This window comes from Candoia aspera, chromosome 1 (genome assembly GCF_035149785.1).
Source record: "Candoia aspera isolate rCanAsp1 chromosome 1, rCanAsp1.hap2, whole genome shotgun sequence".
In the NCBI taxonomy this organism is placed as follows: domain Eukaryota; kingdom Metazoa; phylum Chordata; class Lepidosauria; order Squamata; family Boidae; genus Candoia; species Candoia aspera.
Window position 1 is genome coordinate 27815052 of NC_086153.1, and position 21704 is coordinate 27836755.

The 21704-nt window shown below is 41.5% G+C and overlaps 1 protein-coding gene across 1 annotated transcript in view; it reads left to right on the plus strand.

Annotated features, from left to right (window-relative positions):
• Positions 1 to 16460: 16460 nt before the first annotated feature.
• The window catches only part of USP34 (ubiquitin specific peptidase 34), a 617663-nt gene continuing 612419 nt past the window's right edge, over positions 16461 to 21704 (plus strand). The window contains exon 1 of the mRNA XM_063301132.1: positions 16461 to 16875. Coding sequence (XP_063157202.1) covers positions 16833 to 16875 — 43 coding nt within the window. The 5' untranslated portion in view covers positions 16461 to 16832. The remainder of the gene's footprint in view (positions 16876 to 21704) is intronic.

Sequence of the window (21704 nt, forward strand, 5' to 3'; positions counted from 1 at the left end):
TGAAATCCCCCAGAACCATAAGCCTGGGGAACTCCACTGCCAACCCCGAGATGGCCTCCAGCAGCTCGGGCAGGGAGGTTGCTATGCAGCAGGGAGGCTGGTACAGCAGCAACACCCCAACTGTTCTTGGAATCCCAGCTTGAAAAACAGGGTCTCACAACTGGCCACTTGTGGAGCAGGGCCCCTGAAGGCCATTAAAGATTCTCTAATGTCAACTGCCACCCCTCCTCCCCTGCCCTGGTGTCTCGGCTGGTGCCACACTTGAAACCCGGCCGGGCACATCTTGGAGAGGGCTACTCCCCCTTCTGAGCCCAGTCAGGTCTCGGTGATACACGCCAGGTCTGCCCCCTCCTCTGTGATTAAATCACATATGAGGGGGTCCTTGTTGTTCACTGACCTGGTGTTAAGGAGCAGCAGCTGAAAACCAGGGCTCTCGAGGGTCTGCCATCCAGGGCCTGGGTATGACCATGGAGGGCCGGAACACACCACCGGTAATAAACACCGGGGGCGTCTTCCCTGAAGATGGCCTGCCCTCTGGGTCCCGTCATAACGTCCCCGGCCTGTCAGCACCTTGATGGAATAGCCCACCCCACAGCCCCCAGAGTTTCCTAATCTGGTAGCCTCCACTCCCAGACCTCCGGAACTCCTGGGCTTAACCAGGGGTCCCTCTTCCCACACATCCATCTCCTCCTACACCATCCACCTTAGGCAGTGGCAATCTCCCCCAGCGCACCAGCTTCTGCTCTCGGCACTGTTGGGTCACCACTGCCATCCACACCCTTACAGTGCCCCACCTCAACCTCTCTCACTAGTAGAGGTGGGACACACCAGCCACTCCTAACCAACTCTGACTCTCACTCAGGGGCAGGTAGATTTCCACATTAAGCCAATCCTAACCTCCTCCCAAGCCTCTCACCCATGGGAGGAATGGCACACTCACACTCACACCAAGGGACCCTAGCCCGCTGCCGCCTAATATAATGGGAATGGCCAGTCTCCCTTCCCCTTCCCCCGCCCCCGGAATCCCCTAAGGTTTTAAAAGCCAGGGATTTCTCCCAAAGCCACTTCACCCCCCAATCCTTCCCATTTCCCCCCCAAGTCCGTCGCCCCAACAGGTTTCAATCTATTGCAAAGGCTGCCGTCGCGGGGCGCCATCTGGCCCATGCAGATATATCCAGGGGCCACCGGGGGAGCACAGGGGGCTACTGGGATTCCACCAGGGTCCTCCAGGGTCCATGGGAGGTCTGCTCACACCCACCCAGGTATGCTGCTGCCGCCGCCGCCAGAAACCTCTGCTGCCTGCTGTCCGCCGCTTCATTCGGGGTGGGGGGAGGATTCCAATTGTCTCCAGGTCTCCAGGTCCACCCTGGTTAAGTCAGGGGACCTACCAATCCACCCCACAACCCCCTCAGCTGACCTGAGTGTCAAAGCCAGAGGCAGGATTTACAGGGTTTATGGGGCTTGCAGAGGCTCATGGAGACTAATTCACCCCTAGAAAACCGGGGTCAGCGTCTTTCTTTCTTGGATTTTCGAGATGCTGAAGAAGCTGAAGTAGATCAGTTCTATGAGGATCTGCAGCACCTACTGGACAACATGCCAAAAAGAGACATTGTTTTCATCAGAGGAGACTGGAATGTTAAGGTGGGCAGTCAGATGACAGCTGGAATTACAGGTAAGCATGGCCTGGGAGAACAAAACGAAGCAGGACATAGGCTGATAGAATTTTGCCAAGACAACTCACTCTGCATAACAAACACTCTCTTCCAACAACCTAAGAGACGGCTTTATACATGGACTTCACCAGATGGACAACACCGAAATCAGATTGACTACATCCTTTGCAGCCAAAGGTGGCATCATCTATACAGTCGGTAAAAACAAGACCTGGAGCTGACTGTAGTTCAGATCATGAACTTCTTATTGCACAATTTAGGATCAGACTAAAGAGATTAGGGAAGACCCACAGATCAGCTAGATATGAGCTCACTAATATTCCTAAGGAATATACAGTGGAGGTGAAGAATAGATTTAAGGGACTGGACTTAGTAGATAAGGTCCCGGAAGAACTTTGGACAGAAGTTCGCAACATTGTTCAGGAGGCGGCAGCAAAATACATCCCAAAGAAAGAGAAAACCAAGAAGGCAAAATGGCTGTCTGTGGAGATGCTAGAAGTAGCCCAAGAAAGAAGGAAAGCAAAAGGCAACAGCGATAGGGGGAGATATGCCCAATTAAATGCAAAATTCCAGAGGTTAGGCAGAAGAGATAAGGAATTATTTTTAAACAAGCAATGTGCGGAAGTGGAAGAAGACAATAGAATAGGAAGGACAAGAGACCTCTTCCAGAAAATTAGAAACATCGGAGGTAAATTCCAGGCAAAAATGGGTATGATCAAAAATAAAGATGGCAAGGACCTAACAGAAGAAGAAGAGATCAAGATAAGGTGGCAAGAATATACAGAAGACCTGTATAGGAAGGATAACAATATTGGGAATAGGTTTGATGGTGTCGTCAGTGAGTTAGAGCCAGACATCCCGAAGAATGAGGTTGAATGGGCCTTGAGAAGCATTGCTAATAACAAGGCAGCAGGAGACGATGGTATCCCAGCTGAACTGTTCAAAATCTTGCGAGATGATGTTGTAAAGGTAATGCGTGCTATATGCCAGCAAATTTGGAAAACGCAAGAATGGCCATCAGATTGGAAAAAATCAACTTATATCCCCATACCAAAAAAGGGAAACACTAAAGAATGTTCTAACTATCAAACAGTGGCACTCATTTCACATGCCAGTAAGGTAATGCTCAAGGTCCTGCAAGGTAGACTTCAGCAATTCGTGGAGCGAGAACTGCCAGATGTACAAGCTGGGTTTAGAAAAGGCAGAGGAACTAGGGACCAAATTGCCAATATCTGCTGGATAATGGAAAAAGCCAGGCAGTTTCAGAAAAACATCTATTTCTGTTTTATTGACTATTCTAAAGCCTTTGACTGTGTGGACCATAACAAATTGTGGCAAGTTCTTAGCAGTATGGGGATACCAAATCATCTTGTCTGCCTCCTGAGGAATCTGTATAATGATCAAGTAGCAACAGTAAGAACAGACCATGGAACAACAGACTGGTTTAAGATTGGGAAAGGAGCATGGCAGGGTTGTATACTCTCACCCTACCTAGTCAACTTGTACGCAGAACACATCATGAGACATGCTGGGCTTGAGGAATCCAAGTCGGGGGTCAAAATTGCTGGAAGAAACATTAACAACCTCAGATATGCAGATGATACCACTTTGATGGCTGAAAGCAAAGAGGAACTGAGGAGCCTTATGATGAAGGTGAAAGAAGAAAGTGCAAAAGCTGGCTTGCAACTAAACCTCAAAAAAACCAAGATTATGGCAACCAGCTTGATTGATAACTGGCAAATAGAGGGAGAAAACGTAGAAGCAGTGAAAGACTTCGTATTTCTAGGTGCAAAGATTACTGCAGATGCTGACTGCAGTCAGGAAATCAGAAGACGCTTAATCCTTGGGAGAAGAGCAATGAGAAATTTCGATAAAATAGTTAAGAGCAGAGACATCACACTGACAACAAAGGTCCGCACAGTCATTAAGCAAAGAGGTCACTAAGTGAAAATTCATGTGACTACAACCGAGCTTATGATTTAAATTCAGCTTTGCTTTGCAGCGTCAGCTGGGTGAGCCCAAATGGTGGGGCAGGTTTCTGAAACTCAGCTCACGAGGAAGCCAGGTAAAAGGGCAAATCTTATAGCCCTTTTTCCCCACTCCCATCCCTTTGAAATGCTCACCCCAGTGCTGGGAAAATTAGCAAGAAGAGAATTAATGTTTGTATTTACATTCATTGGAGAGGAAGAGATTACAAGAGAGTAAGCAGGCACACAATGGGGAATACACTTTGAAAGGAATGCGCTAGTGCTGGTTGTTTTCCTAGCACACAGGGGCTGCAAGCCAGGAGCAGCTTAGGAGGCAAACAAAAGCCTTCAGTGTGAAACTGATTAGAGCCTTGTCAATTTCAGGCAGCAGCTGGGAGCCAGTTCTAATCAACTAAGGTCACAGCTAAGCTTGTTAAGGGGCCTTAGCACCTTTAGGACCTACACTGTGGAGAAAAGCAGTTCAGGAAGAGATAGCTTGTTTAGGAAATCTCTCCATTTTGCAACGGGAGAGAAAAAAAAATGGGTCAGACACAGGAGAACACGCACTAACTGACTGTAATGGCAAACATGTGACAGAGAGAGAGAGACACTGCGAAGGTCATAAATGCAGGCATTGGTCACAAAGTTATTTTTTCTTCACTGTCATAACTGCAAACAGTCACTGTCCAAGGCAGTTGCTAAATGAGGAGTACCTGTAGATGATATATCTGTTAGATGGATTCATAACTTCCTAAATTACTGGATAGGGTACTCATACAAAGCTCCACTTTAAGTTGGAGAGTGCCATAGGCTCTGTCCTGGGCTGTGTGCTATTCAACATGTTTATTAATGACTTGAATTAAGGGGCTGAGGGGATCATTCTCATACTTGTAAATGATACAAAAGTAAAAGGACTGGCTAACACTTTGGTAGAGGAAGATTTTAAAAGATCTAGGCAGGCTTGAATGGTAGGACAAAATTAACAGGGTGACATTTAACCATGAAAAACATAATATTCTGCACCTGAGGGGGTGAGGGGGAGAAAGACACAAGCATAAGATAGAGGTCTGGCTTGGCAGGAATACACATGAAAAGGATCTGGGTGTTCTAGTAGATCAAAATAAGAATACGAGCTAACAATGTGATGCAGCTATTAGAAAGGCAAATGTTATTTTGGGATGTATTAATAGGAGAATAGAGACCAGATCATGGGAAGTAATTGTGCCACTCTACTACTCTTTAGTCAGGTCCCACTTAGAATACTCTGTCCAGTTCTAGGCACTGCAGTCAGGAAAGTCCATTGACAAACTGAAGCAAGTTTAGAGGATGGCTATCAAAATAATGCAAGAGTACTGGAAACCAAGTCTTATGAGGACTTGTTAAAGGAACTGGGTATGTTTAGCCTGCAGAATATGACAGTGTGTTCGGGTATTTAAAGGGTTGTCTCATAGAAGAGGGATTGGAGTTGATCTCTAAGGCATGGATGACAGGACCAGGACCAGAACTAATGCATTGAAATGTAGGGAAGTAGATTCAGGTTAGATACAGTACTAGGAAGAATTTCCTGATGGTAAGAGAGAGTCAGTTTGGTGTAGTGGTTAAGGCATCTGGTTAGAAACTGGGAGATCATGAGTTCTAGTCCTGTCTTAGGCGCAAAGCCAGCTGGGTGACTTTGGATCAGTCATTTTCTCTCAGCCCTAGGAAGGAGGCAATGGCAAACCACTTCTGAAATCTTGCCAAGAAAACTGCAGGGACTTGTCCAGGCAGTTGCCAGGAGTCAACACTGACTTGAAGGCACAAACAAACAACAACAAATATGTCAACCAGTGGAATAGGTTGCCATGTAAAGTGGTATGTTTCCCTTCATTGGAAGTCTTCAAACAGTGACTGGATAGCCATCCATACAAAATGTTTTAGCAAACCCTTAAGATACAGTTAAGATGGGTGCTAACAAACTGGTAAAAAGCTTATTGAGAAATAGATTTCTAGGTACAAAGAACTAATTCTTGGCCTGGAAAAGTTAGAAATTCAGACTTAACTTTGGATATTCACGTTCAGTTGAAGTACATATATGTTTTGCCTTCAACCGAGGTAGCAGTTTTGTCCCTTGTTGGGGCCATGTGTTTTGATCATATCCAGATTAGATTTCTGCAGAGAGGAAATCTAATCTGGATATGATCAAAACACATGGCCCCAACGAGGGACAAAACTGCTACCTCGGTTGAAGGCAAAACATATATGTCACTTGCTGAGATGGGCAGCTATAGAAATCAAATCAAATCAAATCAAATCAATCAATCAATAAAACCTTACACTGAGCAGAGGATTAAACTAGATGATCCTCCCAATTCTATGATTCTCTGTTGCTATGATTCTATGAAATCTTCAACAGTTGCTTAAAGAAGGAAGATGGAACATTCTGACGGTTACATTTTACATTACTGTAAATTTTTCAGAACTCTTCAGGACTAGTGTTAAGTAGCTCACATTAAAGTAATATCTAGATTCTTGATGCAGTGCAAGTAGCCACTAGCACAGGGGGAAAGAATCTACTCTGTCCTGTAGCCATTAACTATTGGGAGGGAAAGTTTCATTTGTCACAAAATGTTTAAAGGGTAGATATAATTCTATTTCCTTGAGTAGATCTTTGATTAAGGGTGGGCTTCTCCTCTACAGCTGTTCTTGATAGTGCAGCTTCCTCTCTCCCTAAGCAAATGAAGCAATTGCTCATCACTACATGGGGGGAAAATACCTTGCCTCTTTCTTCAGTCTGCATCTCTAACTTCCTTTCCTTTCTATGTACATTACATGAAAGAAAACAAATGGAGTGCAACTGGCATCATCCCCACAATGACCAAATGGCTGGCCACAACCCAGCAGAGTACAAGCCTTTTTTATTATGTCCTCTGCACTTTTTAAACATGCCAAATGTACCCCTGAACCCAAGAGAGCTGGACCTCTCTGCAGAAATCTAATCTGGATATGATCAAAACACATGGCCCCAACAAGGGACAAAACTGCTACCTCAGTTGAAGGCAAAACATATATGTACTTCAACTGAACGTGAATATCCAAAGTTAAGTCTGAATTTCTAACTTTTCCAGGCCAAGAATTAGTTCTTTGTACCTAGAAATCTATTTCTCAATAAGCTTTTTACCAGTTTGTTAGCACCCATCTTAACTGTATCTGCAGTTACACACCAATTTAGAGCATCCAGACTACTGAATATTAGCTGGAAAAAAAAAGGTTGGTTGTCATTAGCATATCATTGATATTTACTGTAAAAATTCTAGCTGCCCTGTCAGCAACTATTTCTTGTATATAGCCTGGAACATCAGTGACACTAGCTTCTCTGCTATTGACCAAAGAAAGTTTGTTGAATGCTTGTTATGATGTCGGCTTTCCTGTGAATAATTTGATTGAAATTATTGAAAGGTGAGAAATATTTGATTGAAAGGTGGATTATAAATCTTAACTGCCCCCCTCCTCCATGAAAATGTTTTCTACCCAGGTCCTGGAGCAGCATGTGTGTGCATGAGCGCACACACACACACACACAGCTGCATAAGAGGCTATGGTTATCCATTCTGTTCAACAAAGGAAAACAGGCTTGGGGGACTGGGAAGTTGCTGATCTATGCAATTCCCAACAGTTCCAGCCAGCATAACCAATAGACAGAGATACTGAGAGTTGAGCAACATCTGGAAATCCACAGCAGCAGCAGCAGCAGCAGCCCAATCCCTGCTATTGCCTGAGATGCTTGTTTTGTAGACAATAAAGTTTTGTAATCCTATTCATTACGAAAATAGCAATACCCAGCTTTTCACCTGCCCTCTCTTTCAATTCTGCATATTTCAAAATGCTAAATAGTTATTGTTTCATGGTGAAGTACTGTATATTGAATGCTGGGGAGAATTTTGCAAGCCTTATCACCCTTGGAGAAATAAACATTAATTATTCTTCCTGCAGTTGTTTATTCGAATTTGCATGGGAAATGGAATCTTAGCTTTGAATTTGCTTCCTTTATTGGTTTTTCATAAACCAGCCTCTATGCAGTTTCCATTGGTTCTAAGATATTAATTGATCTGTGCTACAAGAGATGGTATGATGAAGACCATCCTGGCCTGTCTCGTGTAAAAGTGTTTTTGAGTTGTTTAGAATTGTGTTCTATTTCCTAATCTCTAATTATATCCTAGCCGGCTTTCCTTTGCCAATCATACACAACGAAAATGACAGCAAGGTTGGCATTCCTTTAATTTGGATTGAGAGATTCTCCAAAATTCTCCAAACAGATTTGGAGAATCTGTTAATTTTCTACTAACTAGCTAACTATAACAATAACTGACCCAGTCCTTCTGCCTATGTCTAATATTTTCCATTAGCCAGAAGAGAGACAGCTTTCAGTCAAAGTAATCTGGATAAAAGGTAAACAAAGGATCTTCATTCTTGTTCCTGGAGGTTTCTGCTTCTTTCTGGAATTTCTAGGGAACACAAGGAATCATTTAAAACCCACGTATGAGACACTGTTGAATCAGAAACCTTGAATAAGTCTGATAGATCAGTGTAGCTTATCTTGGTAGATAAACTTTATGCTACAAAGTTTATTTACAGTATTTGTATAATCAGCACCTCACTACCTTTCTCCTTTACTTTTTTTTCCTTCTCTCAATATTTATAATTGTTATAATTGGATTGATAGGCTCATGTTGATTTCTTTGTATCTTTAAATAATTTTGTCCTTCTGATTCCTCAGAAACTTTGTATTTATTTACATAAGCCTATGGGGAGGGGTAAGTGGAAGCAGGTAGGATTGCCACCTTCCTCCTAGGCAGATTTGTATCTTGCATTTTTGGAGAATCTCTCAATCCAAACTCAGAGATAAGAGGATCATGGCAGCCCTATCCTGACTTGAATGTCATTCCTACTGGCTTATTGTACCTTGCAAGGAAGTCAAAGGATGAATGAAAGAGAGCTATCTTCTTTTCCATTATAGTTGGATTGTTATTTTTTTCCCAATCTAGAAGTTTTTTCAACTCTAAAAAGAAGCTCTAAGGCTCTATTGAAACTGAATTATTCCTGTTTAATTGCCAGTGGTTTCCTTTTTTCCTCTTATTTTCCTGTATCAGATCTTAAACTAAGTTCTTTGGGGGCAGAGTTTCATTAAGAAAGAAGTTAGATAGCCAGTACTAGAATGGCTAGGATCCCTCACTCATCTCAAATCCCTTTTAAAAACCCTATGTGAAATTTTATTATCCAATCCTCTGGAATGGAGGCTGACTGAATGATAAATTACATGCTTTTGTAAATGGTTAATAGTTAATAGTTAATAGTTCAATTTCACAGTTGACTTCTTTTAAAAACACTTATCTGAGTGCCATCTGTCTCCAGTGACTTGTTGCTGTTTATCAATTCTTAGAAATTCACCCTTTGTCTTCTGTGTTCACACAGTTCTTTGGTTGTCTGTCTTTTTATAGAAGGAAAAATGGTTAAAATGGTAGACGATTTATCTGTGATCTGAAAGCGGACTGAATCATCCCAGAAAAACAACACGGCGAAGGAAGCAACTATGGAAAATCTGAGTTCACTATTTTATCAATTTTCTGATCCATTTCAAACATCTATGCTTTTCTATAGGGGAAACTGCAGCAGTTATACAAAATCTTTTTATTTGGTTTGGTTTTTTTGTGCCTTCAAGTCAGTGTTGACTCCTGGTGACTGCCTAGTCTAGTACCTGCTGTTTGTTTGCCCTTGCCTATTGCCTAGGGCTGAGAGAGAGTGACTAACCCAAAGTCACCCAACTGGCTTTGTGCCTAAGGCGGGACTAGAATTAGTGTCACAGTTTCTAGCTTGGTGCCTTACCTGCTACACCAAACTGGCTCTCATACAAAATCTAAAGATTAAAGAAGGCTGGAAAATAATGCAAGAAGAAATGCTGGAATTAGAGTTTTTTTAAAAGGGCAAAAATATTTTTTATAGTTTTCTTATATAGATCAACTGCTCTTTTACAATATACAATAAACCTTGATTAAATAATGAATTTCATTTCTTTGAATTTCTGTGTTTCTTCATAGGGTTTTATGCCTATGGCAGAAATGATTCCATTCTCTAACTGAGTAGCCTTCTTCTTCTGACATAAATGAGTATTTTAAAAAAATTATCATGTATCATAATTCCTCTCACTGTTTGCTCTTGTTATTGTTTCCTGGAATGCTTCCATGCACGTTACTGTGGGCTGATTTACAGCAGTGCTTAAACGTTTGTGAACCCTTTTGAATTTTCAATGTTTCTGCATAAATGTGACCTAAGCCATGTTATGTTCTCCACACAAGTCCTAAATTTAGATACAGAGAACCCAATTAAACATATGAGTCAAAAGCATAATACTTGGTCATTTATATACTGAGGACAATGATCCAAAGCTACATATTTGTGTATGGCACAAGTATGTGAACCTTTGCTTTCAGTAACTGGTGTGGCCCCCTTGGGCAGCAATAACTGCAACTAAAAGTTTCCAATAACTATTGATCAGTCCTGCATATAGACTTGGAGGAAATTTAGCCCATTCTTCTTTACAGAACAGCTTCAACTTAGGGATATTGGTAGGTTTCCTCACATGAACTGCCCATGTGTGGAGTTCTTACATGATGGTTTTAAGAAGTTTGTCCATCACTGGCAGGGGTATATAGCAAATGGTGGTGATTATGTGGAAAAGTAAATACTGGTAACAAAATAGCTTATTTCAAGAATTATTCTCCTAATATTTCAAGAACTATATTTCCTAATAGATATATTTCCTAAAATATATCTATTTAAACTAGATAAGCAATCTGGGTGATTTTGGGCCAGTCACTCTCTCTTAGCCCTAAGGGAAGGCAATGTCAATCCATTTCCAAAAAATTGTCCAGGCAGTTGCCAGGAGTCAAGACTGACTCACAGTTGTACACACACACACATTTAAACTAAAGTTCTGGAGGTGGAGGCATTATTTTTAATTTAACCTTTATATATATGGATAAATATAAGGAATACTCATGGTGATCTTAGAGATGTGTTGGTTGGGGATATGTTGGTTGGGGACATACATACAGTATACTTCTACACATGAATTGCAACACACGTTAAATAGATCATATAATACAATGAAAATTTGAAAATTAATGTGTTAAAATCTATAGTAGTAGTAGGACAAATGGAGTGAATTCTTGCAAATTATACATCAATGGAAAAAAGCTAGAGCAAGTAGATGAATGTGTGTAGCTTGACAGAAAAGATGCTAAAGATGGGGAAAGTAATGGAAAAACTGTCAGATGCAAATGCTGGTTGTGGGTAGTATGTAGTCTGTTGCAAGGACCTGAAGGAAAATGGCTGTGTATGAGAACATGAGTGTACTTCCCTAAACCTAAGCTTAAATGGACTCACTGTTGGCTGAATTACCACACTCAGAGCATCCTCATTAATGGTTCCAATTCAGACTGGAAATGAAGGAGGGGCCCACTACTTTGTCCTGGCCCTGGTGCTATTTAATAATGACTTGGATTGAGGGAAGATTGCAAATTACACCTAGCTGAGAGAAGTGGCTAATAGTTTAGAGGAAAGAGAGGACATTAAAAAAGATCAACACAGCTTGAGCACTGAGGTGAAAGGAGTAGGATGGAACTTAAGAGGGAAAAATGAATTGTTCTGCATCTAGAAGGCAAAAGGCACAGGTAAAGAAAGAGAAAGAGATTTGGCTTGGCAGTAGTACATGTGAAAAAGATCTGGGTGACCCTGTCAATCATGTTGAACATGAGCCAGCAGCTACTAAAAAAGCAAATGCTATCTTGAGGTACAGTACATTAACAGGAGCACAGAGTTCAGATCACAGGAAATGATTGTTCTACTTTGCTCTGCTCTGTTCAGACAACATTTGGAATACCGTGTCCAGTACAACACAATTCAAATAGTGATAAATTGGAGCAAGTTCAGATGCAGGTTACAAGGAAGGTGAAGGATCTGGAAACAAGGCCTTATGAGGAATGGTCAAGAAACTGGGTAATTTAGCCTACAGAAGAGATGGCTAAAGGAGATATGATAACAGTCTTCAAATAGTGGAAATATTGATTCTCATCTAGAAGAGAAACTAGAGTTAATTTCTATTGCCCAGAGGGTATGACTAGAACAAATGGGTTAAAATTAGATGGAAATAGGCTCAGGCTAGATATCAGGAGGAAATTTCTGATTGTACAAGCTGTCAGTTAGTGGAACAAGCTGTAACATGAAATGGTGAATTCTCCATCATTGGAGATCTTCAAACTGAGTCTGGATGCTTTAAGAATCCTGAATTAAGCAAGGGGGTGGAGTAGATGACCTCTAACATCACTCTCAAGTCTATGATTCTACAATTGAATAATTGAATACAAAGAAATATGTTGAGGTGGGTGGGTTGAGCGAATGAATGAGGATTGAATTGCAACAGTGTACAAATATATGAAGGAGGGTCTGAGAAAGTTGTGGTTGAGGGATGAATTAATCACTTTTGATGAGTTCCTCAAAAAGAGAAGTGAGAAGTTAAAAGAAAAAAAGCAGAGTATTCAGTAATATATGGATGGGGTACAAGCAAAGATGACTTTCAAGGACAGAAAAGTACAGTATGAAGAGATATAGTGAATGGATGTAAACTAGATTTAGCTACAGTATATGCCCTTTTCTTACTTCATGCCTTATTTATTACTATTAATAAATAATGCTGTTGTTAGTTGTCATCATTTACAACTCAAGGCAACCCTATGTATAATAATTATTTTAAATTATTACCAATTTACTATTAGAGCCTTTATTTGTTTATTCAATTTATAAGGCTGGGCATCTCAAATACATGACTCCAGACAGCTAACAACTAGATAAAACATTATAAACAAACTAATAACTGACATACACAACAGCGAAGACAAAGGACCAACCAACACAATAAAAACAACAAGCATGATATGGGCTCAACTACACACCTGGCATCCCAGGTCTTCAAGGCTTTGAGAAAGACCAGCAGGGTCAGGGCAAGTCTACTCTACAAGGGAATGATGCTCCAGAGGGCAGGTGGCACAACAGAAAAGGCTGTCCTCCTGGCTCCTGTTAGATGATACCCCCTAATGGATAGGAACCACAGCATGCCTCTCCTCTCAGATCTGAAAGGACAGGTAGATACAATCAGAGAGAGTGTTGGAGATGTTAACAAATCAGCATGCCTCATTAGCATACGTATGAGTTGCTCTGGGATGCAGACTCTATGTGCGAGGAAGCTGTTTGTTGCCACTCCCACTTCCTCTCTCTCTCTTCCATCTTCTTCCACTGACCGAGGAGGCAGCATGCATGCTGCTCTCTCTCCCTCCATTATGGCCACATGCTTGGGCCTCAAAGAAGGATTATTTATTTATTTATTCAATTTGTCCCCACCCATCTCCTCCCTTCGGGGGAGTAGTAATCAATTAAAACAACAATCATACAATGAATAAAATACACAATATAAAATTATAATAATAAATATAAATAAGAGTAAATAATAAGAAAGTCCAATGGCCAAAGAATCTAAAACAGTCCAAGTGTGGGAGGAGTGGTCTATAGCAGCCATCCCCATGTAGATCTATTCCCCTCTCCGCCCCAAGTGAGGCAGCAGAACCAGGTCTTCAGACTCCTCTGGAAGGTCAGGAGTGATGGGGCCAGTCTCACCTCTGGGGGCAGCATGTCCCATAAGGCAGGAGTTACTGCAGAGAAGGCCCGCTTCCTGGACCCTGCCAAACAGAATTCTCTTACAGATGGCATCCGCAGCATGCCCTCTCTGCACGATCAGGTGGGATGGGCTGATGTAATGGGGAAGAGGCTGTTCCTCAGGTAACCTGGCCCCATGCCATGTAGGGCTTTAAAGATGATAACCAACACCTTGAATTGGACCCAGAAGCAAACTGGTACCCAATGCAGCTCGCACAGCAGTGGTGTTACATATGTCCTTCTAGGGGCACCAAAAACAGCCCGCACGGCTGCATTCTGGACCAGCTGAAGCTTCCAGATACTTTTCAAGGGTAGCCCCATGTAGAGCGCATTGCAATAATCTATATGAGAGATAACAAGGGCATGAGTGACTCTTTGAAGGGCCTCCTGATCCAGGAAGGGGCATAACTTTCCCATTTTCTGCATGCAGCTCTTAGCAGCTATGAGGGCTAAGAGTTCATTAAGTTTAGGGAACAGAACAAACAAAGAATCTTCATTTTTCCACCAAAGATGGATGTAACTGAACCAAGAATAAAATCAGTAAGCCTGTTTTTACTTTTAAACCCACTTTGTCTAAGCGTGTGATTCTTTATGCTTGTGAGGGCTGAGTGTGTAAGATCAATAACACAATAACTTCAGTAAGATCCTCCCCTCTATCTCCTACTGAAGCCTTATCTTTGAAGGAAGGGAAATCATCCACTACCCAATCAAGTAAGGCATGGGTTTTATTAGCGGAGGTTGCAAGGGGAGAAAGAGACTTACATACAGTATTGTATTGTATTGTACAGTATTGTATCACCCTTGTATTGAGGGTAAGTTTAGTTTTAGCTACCTGGAAGTCCCCATAGCCTTGGTGTGTTTGGAATGCCTAGAATTTTCTCCCTACAAAGTCTCAGTCTTGTTCTTCCCTTTGATCTTTCTCTTTGGTTCCTTTTTGCTCCTGCTTTTTAATTATTATTGCGTTGCAACATCAGTAGATGTCCAAGACTGTTGGATTCTGGTTCTTTAAAATACCAGCAAATCTCAACTCTAGAATTAGTAATACTGTACTAAATACTAAGATTACTAATAATATTAAACAACTAAATGTACTAATTAAAACTAAATAAAAGAGCTCACTAAAAAAGCTGTGATCATATTGCTTCTCTCTCTTTACCCTATTACTCCTTTTCTGCACATTGCTTATCCCAAAAAGGAATGGTACGATTGGTCTGTCTCTTTATATAAGACAGTTTGAAGAATTTACACTCTCCTGGAGTAATTATAAACATGTTGTGCTATTTGTTAGAAACTGTAGAAAACTCTGTATAGGTTTTAATAGAGGAATTTCCTGGTAGAAACTACTTTGTTGTTGGCTGTTAACAAGACAAACATTTGTGATTTTTTAAGTAAGCTCTGAGTTTCTCCACTGTATTTTTTGATTTGGGATACGTGATGCAAATCATCTAGGGTAACAGAAACACACCCTTTTTCACTGAAGCAGAAGGTCACTTCTGCCACTCAGAACCTATTCAGAGCCCATTTCTAAGTATTATCTATACAGCCAGGCGTCTTTGCAGGGATGGAGATAAAAAATATTAAAGATGACAATCGTGGCCACACAATTCACATAGAGGGGTGGGAAGGGGCCTTTGATCACATGGTCATTGCTGTCATCTTAATGCTTTGTCCACCACAGACACCTCTGTTTAAAGCTCTCTCCAGAGGGTGTTAAGTTCTTTAAGGGTTGGTCTCCTTCAAAATAAATCTTCGTGTCCTATGAGGTCATCAAGATAAGTGCTGCTTAGGGATCCTGCCCCCCAAAGAGATGAGAGGGCTTGGACCCCGAGGCAGGCTTTCTCTGCATAGCTCCAGTGCTTTGGAATATCATGACCCCTGAGTTAGGCCTGGACCCTTGGTTGTTGGTCTTCCCCAAGACCATCAAAATAATTTTGCTTAGACTGGCTTCTGAAGGATGGTGGTGAACTGTGCTGCATTTTGGGGGTTGGGTTGAGTTGGCTTTTGGCTATGTTGTTTAATTTCTGCTGTAAACCACCCATAGTTGTGATATTTGGGGTGGTGTACAAACAACTGTAAGAAATAAATAAAATAAAAACATTAAACTGCTCCAGATTATTTATTTTCTATCCTGCCTTTATTATTTTTTATAAATAACTCAAGGCAGGGAACATACCTAACCTAATACTCCTTCCTCCTCCTATTTTCCCCATAACAACCATCCTATGAGGTGAGCTGGGCTGAGAGAGTGACTGGTCCAAAGTCTCCCAGCCGGCTTTCGTGCCTAAGGCTGGATTATAATGGTCTCCTGGTTTCCAACCCTGTTTCCTTAACCACTAGACCAAACTGTACACGTTTGGGTTAAATGTAGCCTTAAAACCCCAGCTGTTCTTTTAAGGCTGGGTTTCCACAAGCTGAATTTAAACAGACTAAATTAACCCATTTTTTGGGTTCTCTCAACAAAGGCTATCATAAACTTTCTGAACCAGTATGTTGTGTACACTAAGAATGGCATGGAAGAGGGATTTTATCAAGCTGGTCTTCAAATGGTGTATTGTGGTGAGAAAACTAACACGGGGAATTGAGAAATATATGGCAAAAGAGACTGCCCTAATTCAGCCAAGATTTCTTTCCTACCTCCTCTCAAACTCTCTTTATTTACATGCATGGTCAATACTTCTATACAAAAGGGCTACAGCGGATTTGGCAATGCATTTCCTCCTATGTTAAAGACTACGGAATTCTCTCGAAGACTTTCGTCCTCCCACCACGGCGTTCAGATGATGAGTTTCCACTCCGCGGCGATGACGTCGGCAGCCGAACGTCTCCCGCCTTGCATGAAACGGGGGCGAAGGCGCCCTCGCCGCCATTTTGCCCTCCCAACTGCACTCTTTTCTCATTCTGTTTGCACCGCCCCCAGGCGACCCGAGGAAAGAACTCCTCCTCTCTTTCCTTCGCCTCCCGCCGTTCCGCCCGGAAATATCCGAGCCGGGAAAGAACCTGCGCGCGCCGTCTCCGCACTCCCTTTGCCTTCCTCGCCCCGCCTCCTTCCCTCGTGCAATCCCCTCCTCTTCTCTCTTCCTCCTCCTTTTCCCCTCAGCAAAATGGCGGCGCGTAGAGGCCTTAGGAGCCAGTGAGTGACTCGCCTTCTCCTTCTCCTCTTCCCCTTCTGTTCCTCGGTGGCCGCCAAACTCATTTGCATTAGATTGTCGCCCCTTCGTCTTTCATCCTATTCCGAAATCACTTTTACAACCCCTCTTCTCTCCCCCTTCCCTTTACGATATTCCTTCCTTTCCTCCCCCTTCTGTCACACTCAGGTGCCCATCCCCCCACCGGCCTCTTCCCTTCCCCCTCCTCCACTCGCCTGCCCATCAATCAGTCAGCGGCGACCGAGAGCGGATCAATCAATGGTCGGGAGGAGGAGGCGGCGGCGGCTGCTGCTGTTTAATGAACAATGTGTGAGAGCTGTGCCGAGCTGCTGGAGGTGTTAAATGAGAGTAAGTCGAAGGCCTTGGTGAACGAGGCGGGGAAACATCTCATAGCCTTTCCTCCTTCCCTGGCCTGTTTTGCACGAACTGGCTCGCGTGAATACGGCGAGAAAACGCAGTGATTATTGATGCTACTGCTGTAGCGGAGGGAGGGAGCATCGGTACCGGGTCCCCTTGCCCTCTTAGCAGAGGATGTGTGGGGGAGGACTGGAAAGGCTTGTTAGGTGTAAAATGCTCATACACGGAAGGCCTGCTACCGGATTAAGGCTGGCACCCATCGCGCGGAGGGAGGGCCCAACTGGAAAGTCAGTCGGCGCTTACTCTCGAGTAAGCATGGGATGGCGTTGCCTTAAGGAGCAGTAGAAGACAGGGATATTCGCCGTCCCACTTCCCCCTCGTTTTTCCTCGCCTTAGAAATAGGGGAGGGGAAGAACAGGAGAGATGTCGGAGTTATCGGTTGTAGGGAGATTTTCTGCCTTAAATGGTGCAAATTTAGTAGAGGGGTGAAGGAAATAAAAACTATTGCATTTTTCCTCTACAGTATGTTCCTTCCAGTTGCATCCTCCCACTAAGCGAACGTGGCCTAGTTCTTGTGCTCGGGATGAGCTTGCAGACAAACGAGGCCGGCCTGGATCATAAGATAGGTTTGGGGCCTGCCAGGAATAAAGCTATGGTTGCAGTCTCACTCTTCTCACCTGCAGTTGTAGGATCTTAGGTGGGGTTGATAGGAAGACTTTTAACTACAGCAGTCTTTCTTTTTTGGAAAAAGAGGTTTATTGTGGAAAAGTAATTAGCTATGTATCTATTTCTACTCTGCCTTATTTTAAGTATTTCTGATTCTGTAGTTTTGGATGACATTAATGTGCTTTCTAATGCTGTAAAAAAACTCTTAAGTTTTTAAAGGTTAATTCCACCCTTCTCTACACATCCATGCAATAGTTTTTATACTTAAGTTTCTTAAAAATATTCACCTCTGTTTGCTTTGTTTCCAAATTGTTTTGTATGCTTCACAAAACAGGTGAAATAGCTCTCTCATGTTTTCATAAATATATGAAAATTTATCTTGAAGCAGAATAATTTTTGCATGCTCTGGGGTAAGTCCCTCACAACTGAGTGAGATTTGGTTCCAGGGAAGGACATGTAGAATTTGGACTGTAAGTCTTCAAATATATTTAATGTCCTTTGGGCCAAGATCTTTTATGATTTATCTAATGTAAAATTTATTGGATGTTTGAATAGGTGTTTTTCTGCCCTAATTTGGTAATACCATAAAAAAATCTGCTAGGTTAAAAGCTCCTGAGAAGAGAATAGGTGAAGCAAAACTGTAAAGCATAATAGATTAAGTTGCTTTTGGTATGATTATTTACTTGCAGCTACTGAATCCTACTGATGAATTAACTGTGAATCCTATAGTCATTTAAAAATTTTAATCACTTGTGCACACCAACTGAGGAGTTGGTTTCATTATCAAGATAGTGGTATAGAATTGTAGGCAGTGCTTAGGATACTCTGTGGTAAACCTGATGTAATTCCAGCTGTAAGTTCATATGATTTGTTTGTATTGATACAACTATAACCTGAGGGAGGGAAAAAATCATGTTCTTGGTGCTGAGATTCATCTGTAGTGATTGTAGGAGATAAGACATTCATGATCAATTAAGTTATTGAGATTTTACTTTTGAAAATTGTTCATTTTGAGAGATTGGTCATACTATGAAAAAGAAGTAATGGCTCTTCAGTATTTGAATTCAGAAATTGTTAGCTGTACAACTTCATTCGATTGTCAATTGGCATTTAAATTTTCACAGATTTTCTCCACTGATATGTAGTCCTCTGCATGTTAACTTAGAAATAACTTATCACTGAATTCAGTAGCATTTATTCCTCCTTTAGCGGATTTGAGATGACTTTTGCTGCCTGATTAGTGGGTTTAAGATTGTACTTAAATATTGCAGTTAATCTAAATTTAACATTCTTGAGGGTTGTTTTTTTTTAACATGCTTGTTTCAATTATCAGAAGGAGTCTGGTAGCACTTTTCAGACTAATACATTTGATTAAACAGCATAAGCTTTTGTGAGCTACAGCTCACTTCATCAGATGCATGGAATGTTAAACTGGTGTATGATCCACTCCATATATCTAAAGAATTGAGCTGTAGCTGACAATGGCTTATGCCTTTTAATATTTGTTAGTCAAACTGCATCCATACTCCTCCTTAATTTTCGCTATGATAGATGCTTCACTTTTCTACGGTGTCTTGGCTCACTTAGTATATGGTGCTGTGAGCTGGTTATTAGCAATTGAACATTTTCAGAATGTTGTTTAGTTGGGAGTTTATTTTCTTATGTCAAGGTAGAAGCCCTAAAAAGATACCAAAATGGTATTGGGGTGTTTTGTTTTTATTTTAAGGTGTATCAAGAATTCCTTTAAAATCACATTTAAAATTACCCATAATGAATACAGCCTACAAAATTAAAAATAGGTACAGAAGATCAAGAACTTTTCTCCTTAGGTGTGAAAATATATGACCCAGTTACAGTAGTTATGTTGAGAATAGTTACCATGCATTTTTATTTCCATAGATCTATGTGCTTTGAAGGTTATGGGGTAGTTGCAAATAGTTTTTGCTTGCTTTTTAATTTTATAATTGCTTTGGGAGTTTTCAACTGCTTGATATACTATTTTCCTCATTAGAGCTGTGCAGTGCTTTTGATTCAAAGGCAATAAGGTCCTGTAGAGTTCACAGGGGCGTTAATGTGGCAATTGTATACAATTCCTCAAAGCAGCCATGACTTTTTCCAAGATGTACAGCTGCCTTCCACAACTAGTGCAACTCCAAGGAAACATTTTTTATATTGGAACATACTTTTGAACACAAAGTACACATATCTACTTCTTTGGGGGCAGTAAGATTAGCATAGGTCACCTTTTAAAATACTGTTACATGTTATATGTGGCTACACATAGAGAGTGTTTAGAATGCAGTAGCACTAGAATTAATGAGTGCCAGGTTTTGGGAAGGATGTAATACCATTACTCTACCAGTTGCACTGGCTTTTGATCTGTTTTTACACTCACGTTAACGTGCTGTCTATTACATTTGAAAGCCCATATGTCTTAGGGTAAGGAACTAATTCTTGCTAGGGTGACAACAGTTAGAGTTGCTCTCATATTCTGCTTGAGAACTTTCTGGTTGTACTGTAGATATGGAAAATGTTGTAGTAGCTAGGTCTTAGGCCTGTTCTAGCAGGGTTTTTTTTAAACTTGGTTCATGTATCTTGCAGTGGTTAAATTTATTGAATAAGTCTTAATTGGCTTGGATTTGTACAGCATGTTAAATCAAAATGGCAAACTACGTAGACATCATATCTGAACTCTTTTTTAAGTAGGATATAAATATGTAAAATTACAATTTTATGGGGTAATAACTGATTTGTGAAGCCACAATTAGAATTAGCGTTCTTGGGTCCTTTGGAAATTTATGCAGTCCATTCCAAAATGTACTCTTAACAGGATTTACTGTAACCCATTCACAGCATCAATCACTGCAATATTATTTCCTGTTCTTATAATGCTTTTTTATATATATACATGTAATAGGAAGGGGATGTTAGAGTTCTGATTGAAATTGAAATTAATAGAATTGAACTTTTTACTTGCAGCAGTTTCATGTTTTTGGATGTATAGTGACGTGAATTTCCGCTAGTATCCAGAATTACATTGGACATACTTTTTGGGTATAAACATTGCACTAAAATCATGATTTGCTTTAAACATGGGTTATTCTAGTTGGTTTATTAAAGTTTGATTTACAAACTACAGTGGTTAGATTCACATACTGTATTGTGATAAAACTGAACAAACCATATGACTTATTTTAATATGAATTCAGCTACTGTTAAAATAAAATTTAACATGGGAATACATTTTTTTCCTGAAGATTGTTCTTAGCCTTTGAGTTTTATGCTAAAGCCCAAAGTAGTGAGCAGAGCTAGGACAAAAATTACATTTGTTTTAAATTAAATATAACATGATTCTTTTAAAAATGACAATTTCCTAACTAATTTTTGAGGTCTCTGTGGGCTGTATCCAAAGGTACACATGGCCCTGTCCTTTTTTTCTTACTGTTTTTAGGTAATCACAATTTAGCATTACGTGTAAATGTGTTTTAAGGTAGACGGATACCGAATCTTTCAATCAGGATTCAGGCCAGGATATGGGACTGAGATGGCATTGATCATGCTCTTGGATGACCTCTGGTGGGAACAGGATGGTGGCAGTGCATCCATCCTTGCTGCTCTTGACCTCTTGGTGGCCTTCAGTACCATTGATCATGGTATCCTTCTGGACCAGCTTTGGGAGATGGGGGTGGGCGGCACAGTGTTGCGCTAGTTCTCCTCTTTCCTCCAGGGTCTGTTCCAGTTGGTTTTGATAGGAGGGGAGAGGTCCAGTCCATGGCCCCTACTTTGTGGGGTGCCGCAGGGCTCTATTCTCTCACCCCTCTTGTTTAACATCTACATGAGGCCGCTCGGTGAGGTGATCCAACAGTTTGGGGTGAGGTATCATCAGTATGTCGATACCCAGTTTTATATATTCACCCTGGGCTGTTTGAGAGATGCTGTGGATGCCCTGTCGCAGTGCCTGGAAGCTGTAGGGGCCTGGATGGGGCTCAGTGGGCTCTGGCTCAACCCAAGCAAGACTGATGGCTTTGGGTGTTTAGGCATCCCAGTACCAAGATTTTTCCATCTTTGGTCCTGGATGGGGTGGCACTGCCCCAGACAGTGGTCCTCTTGGACTCATGGCTCTTGCTGGAAGAGCAGGTGGCAGTTGTAGCTAA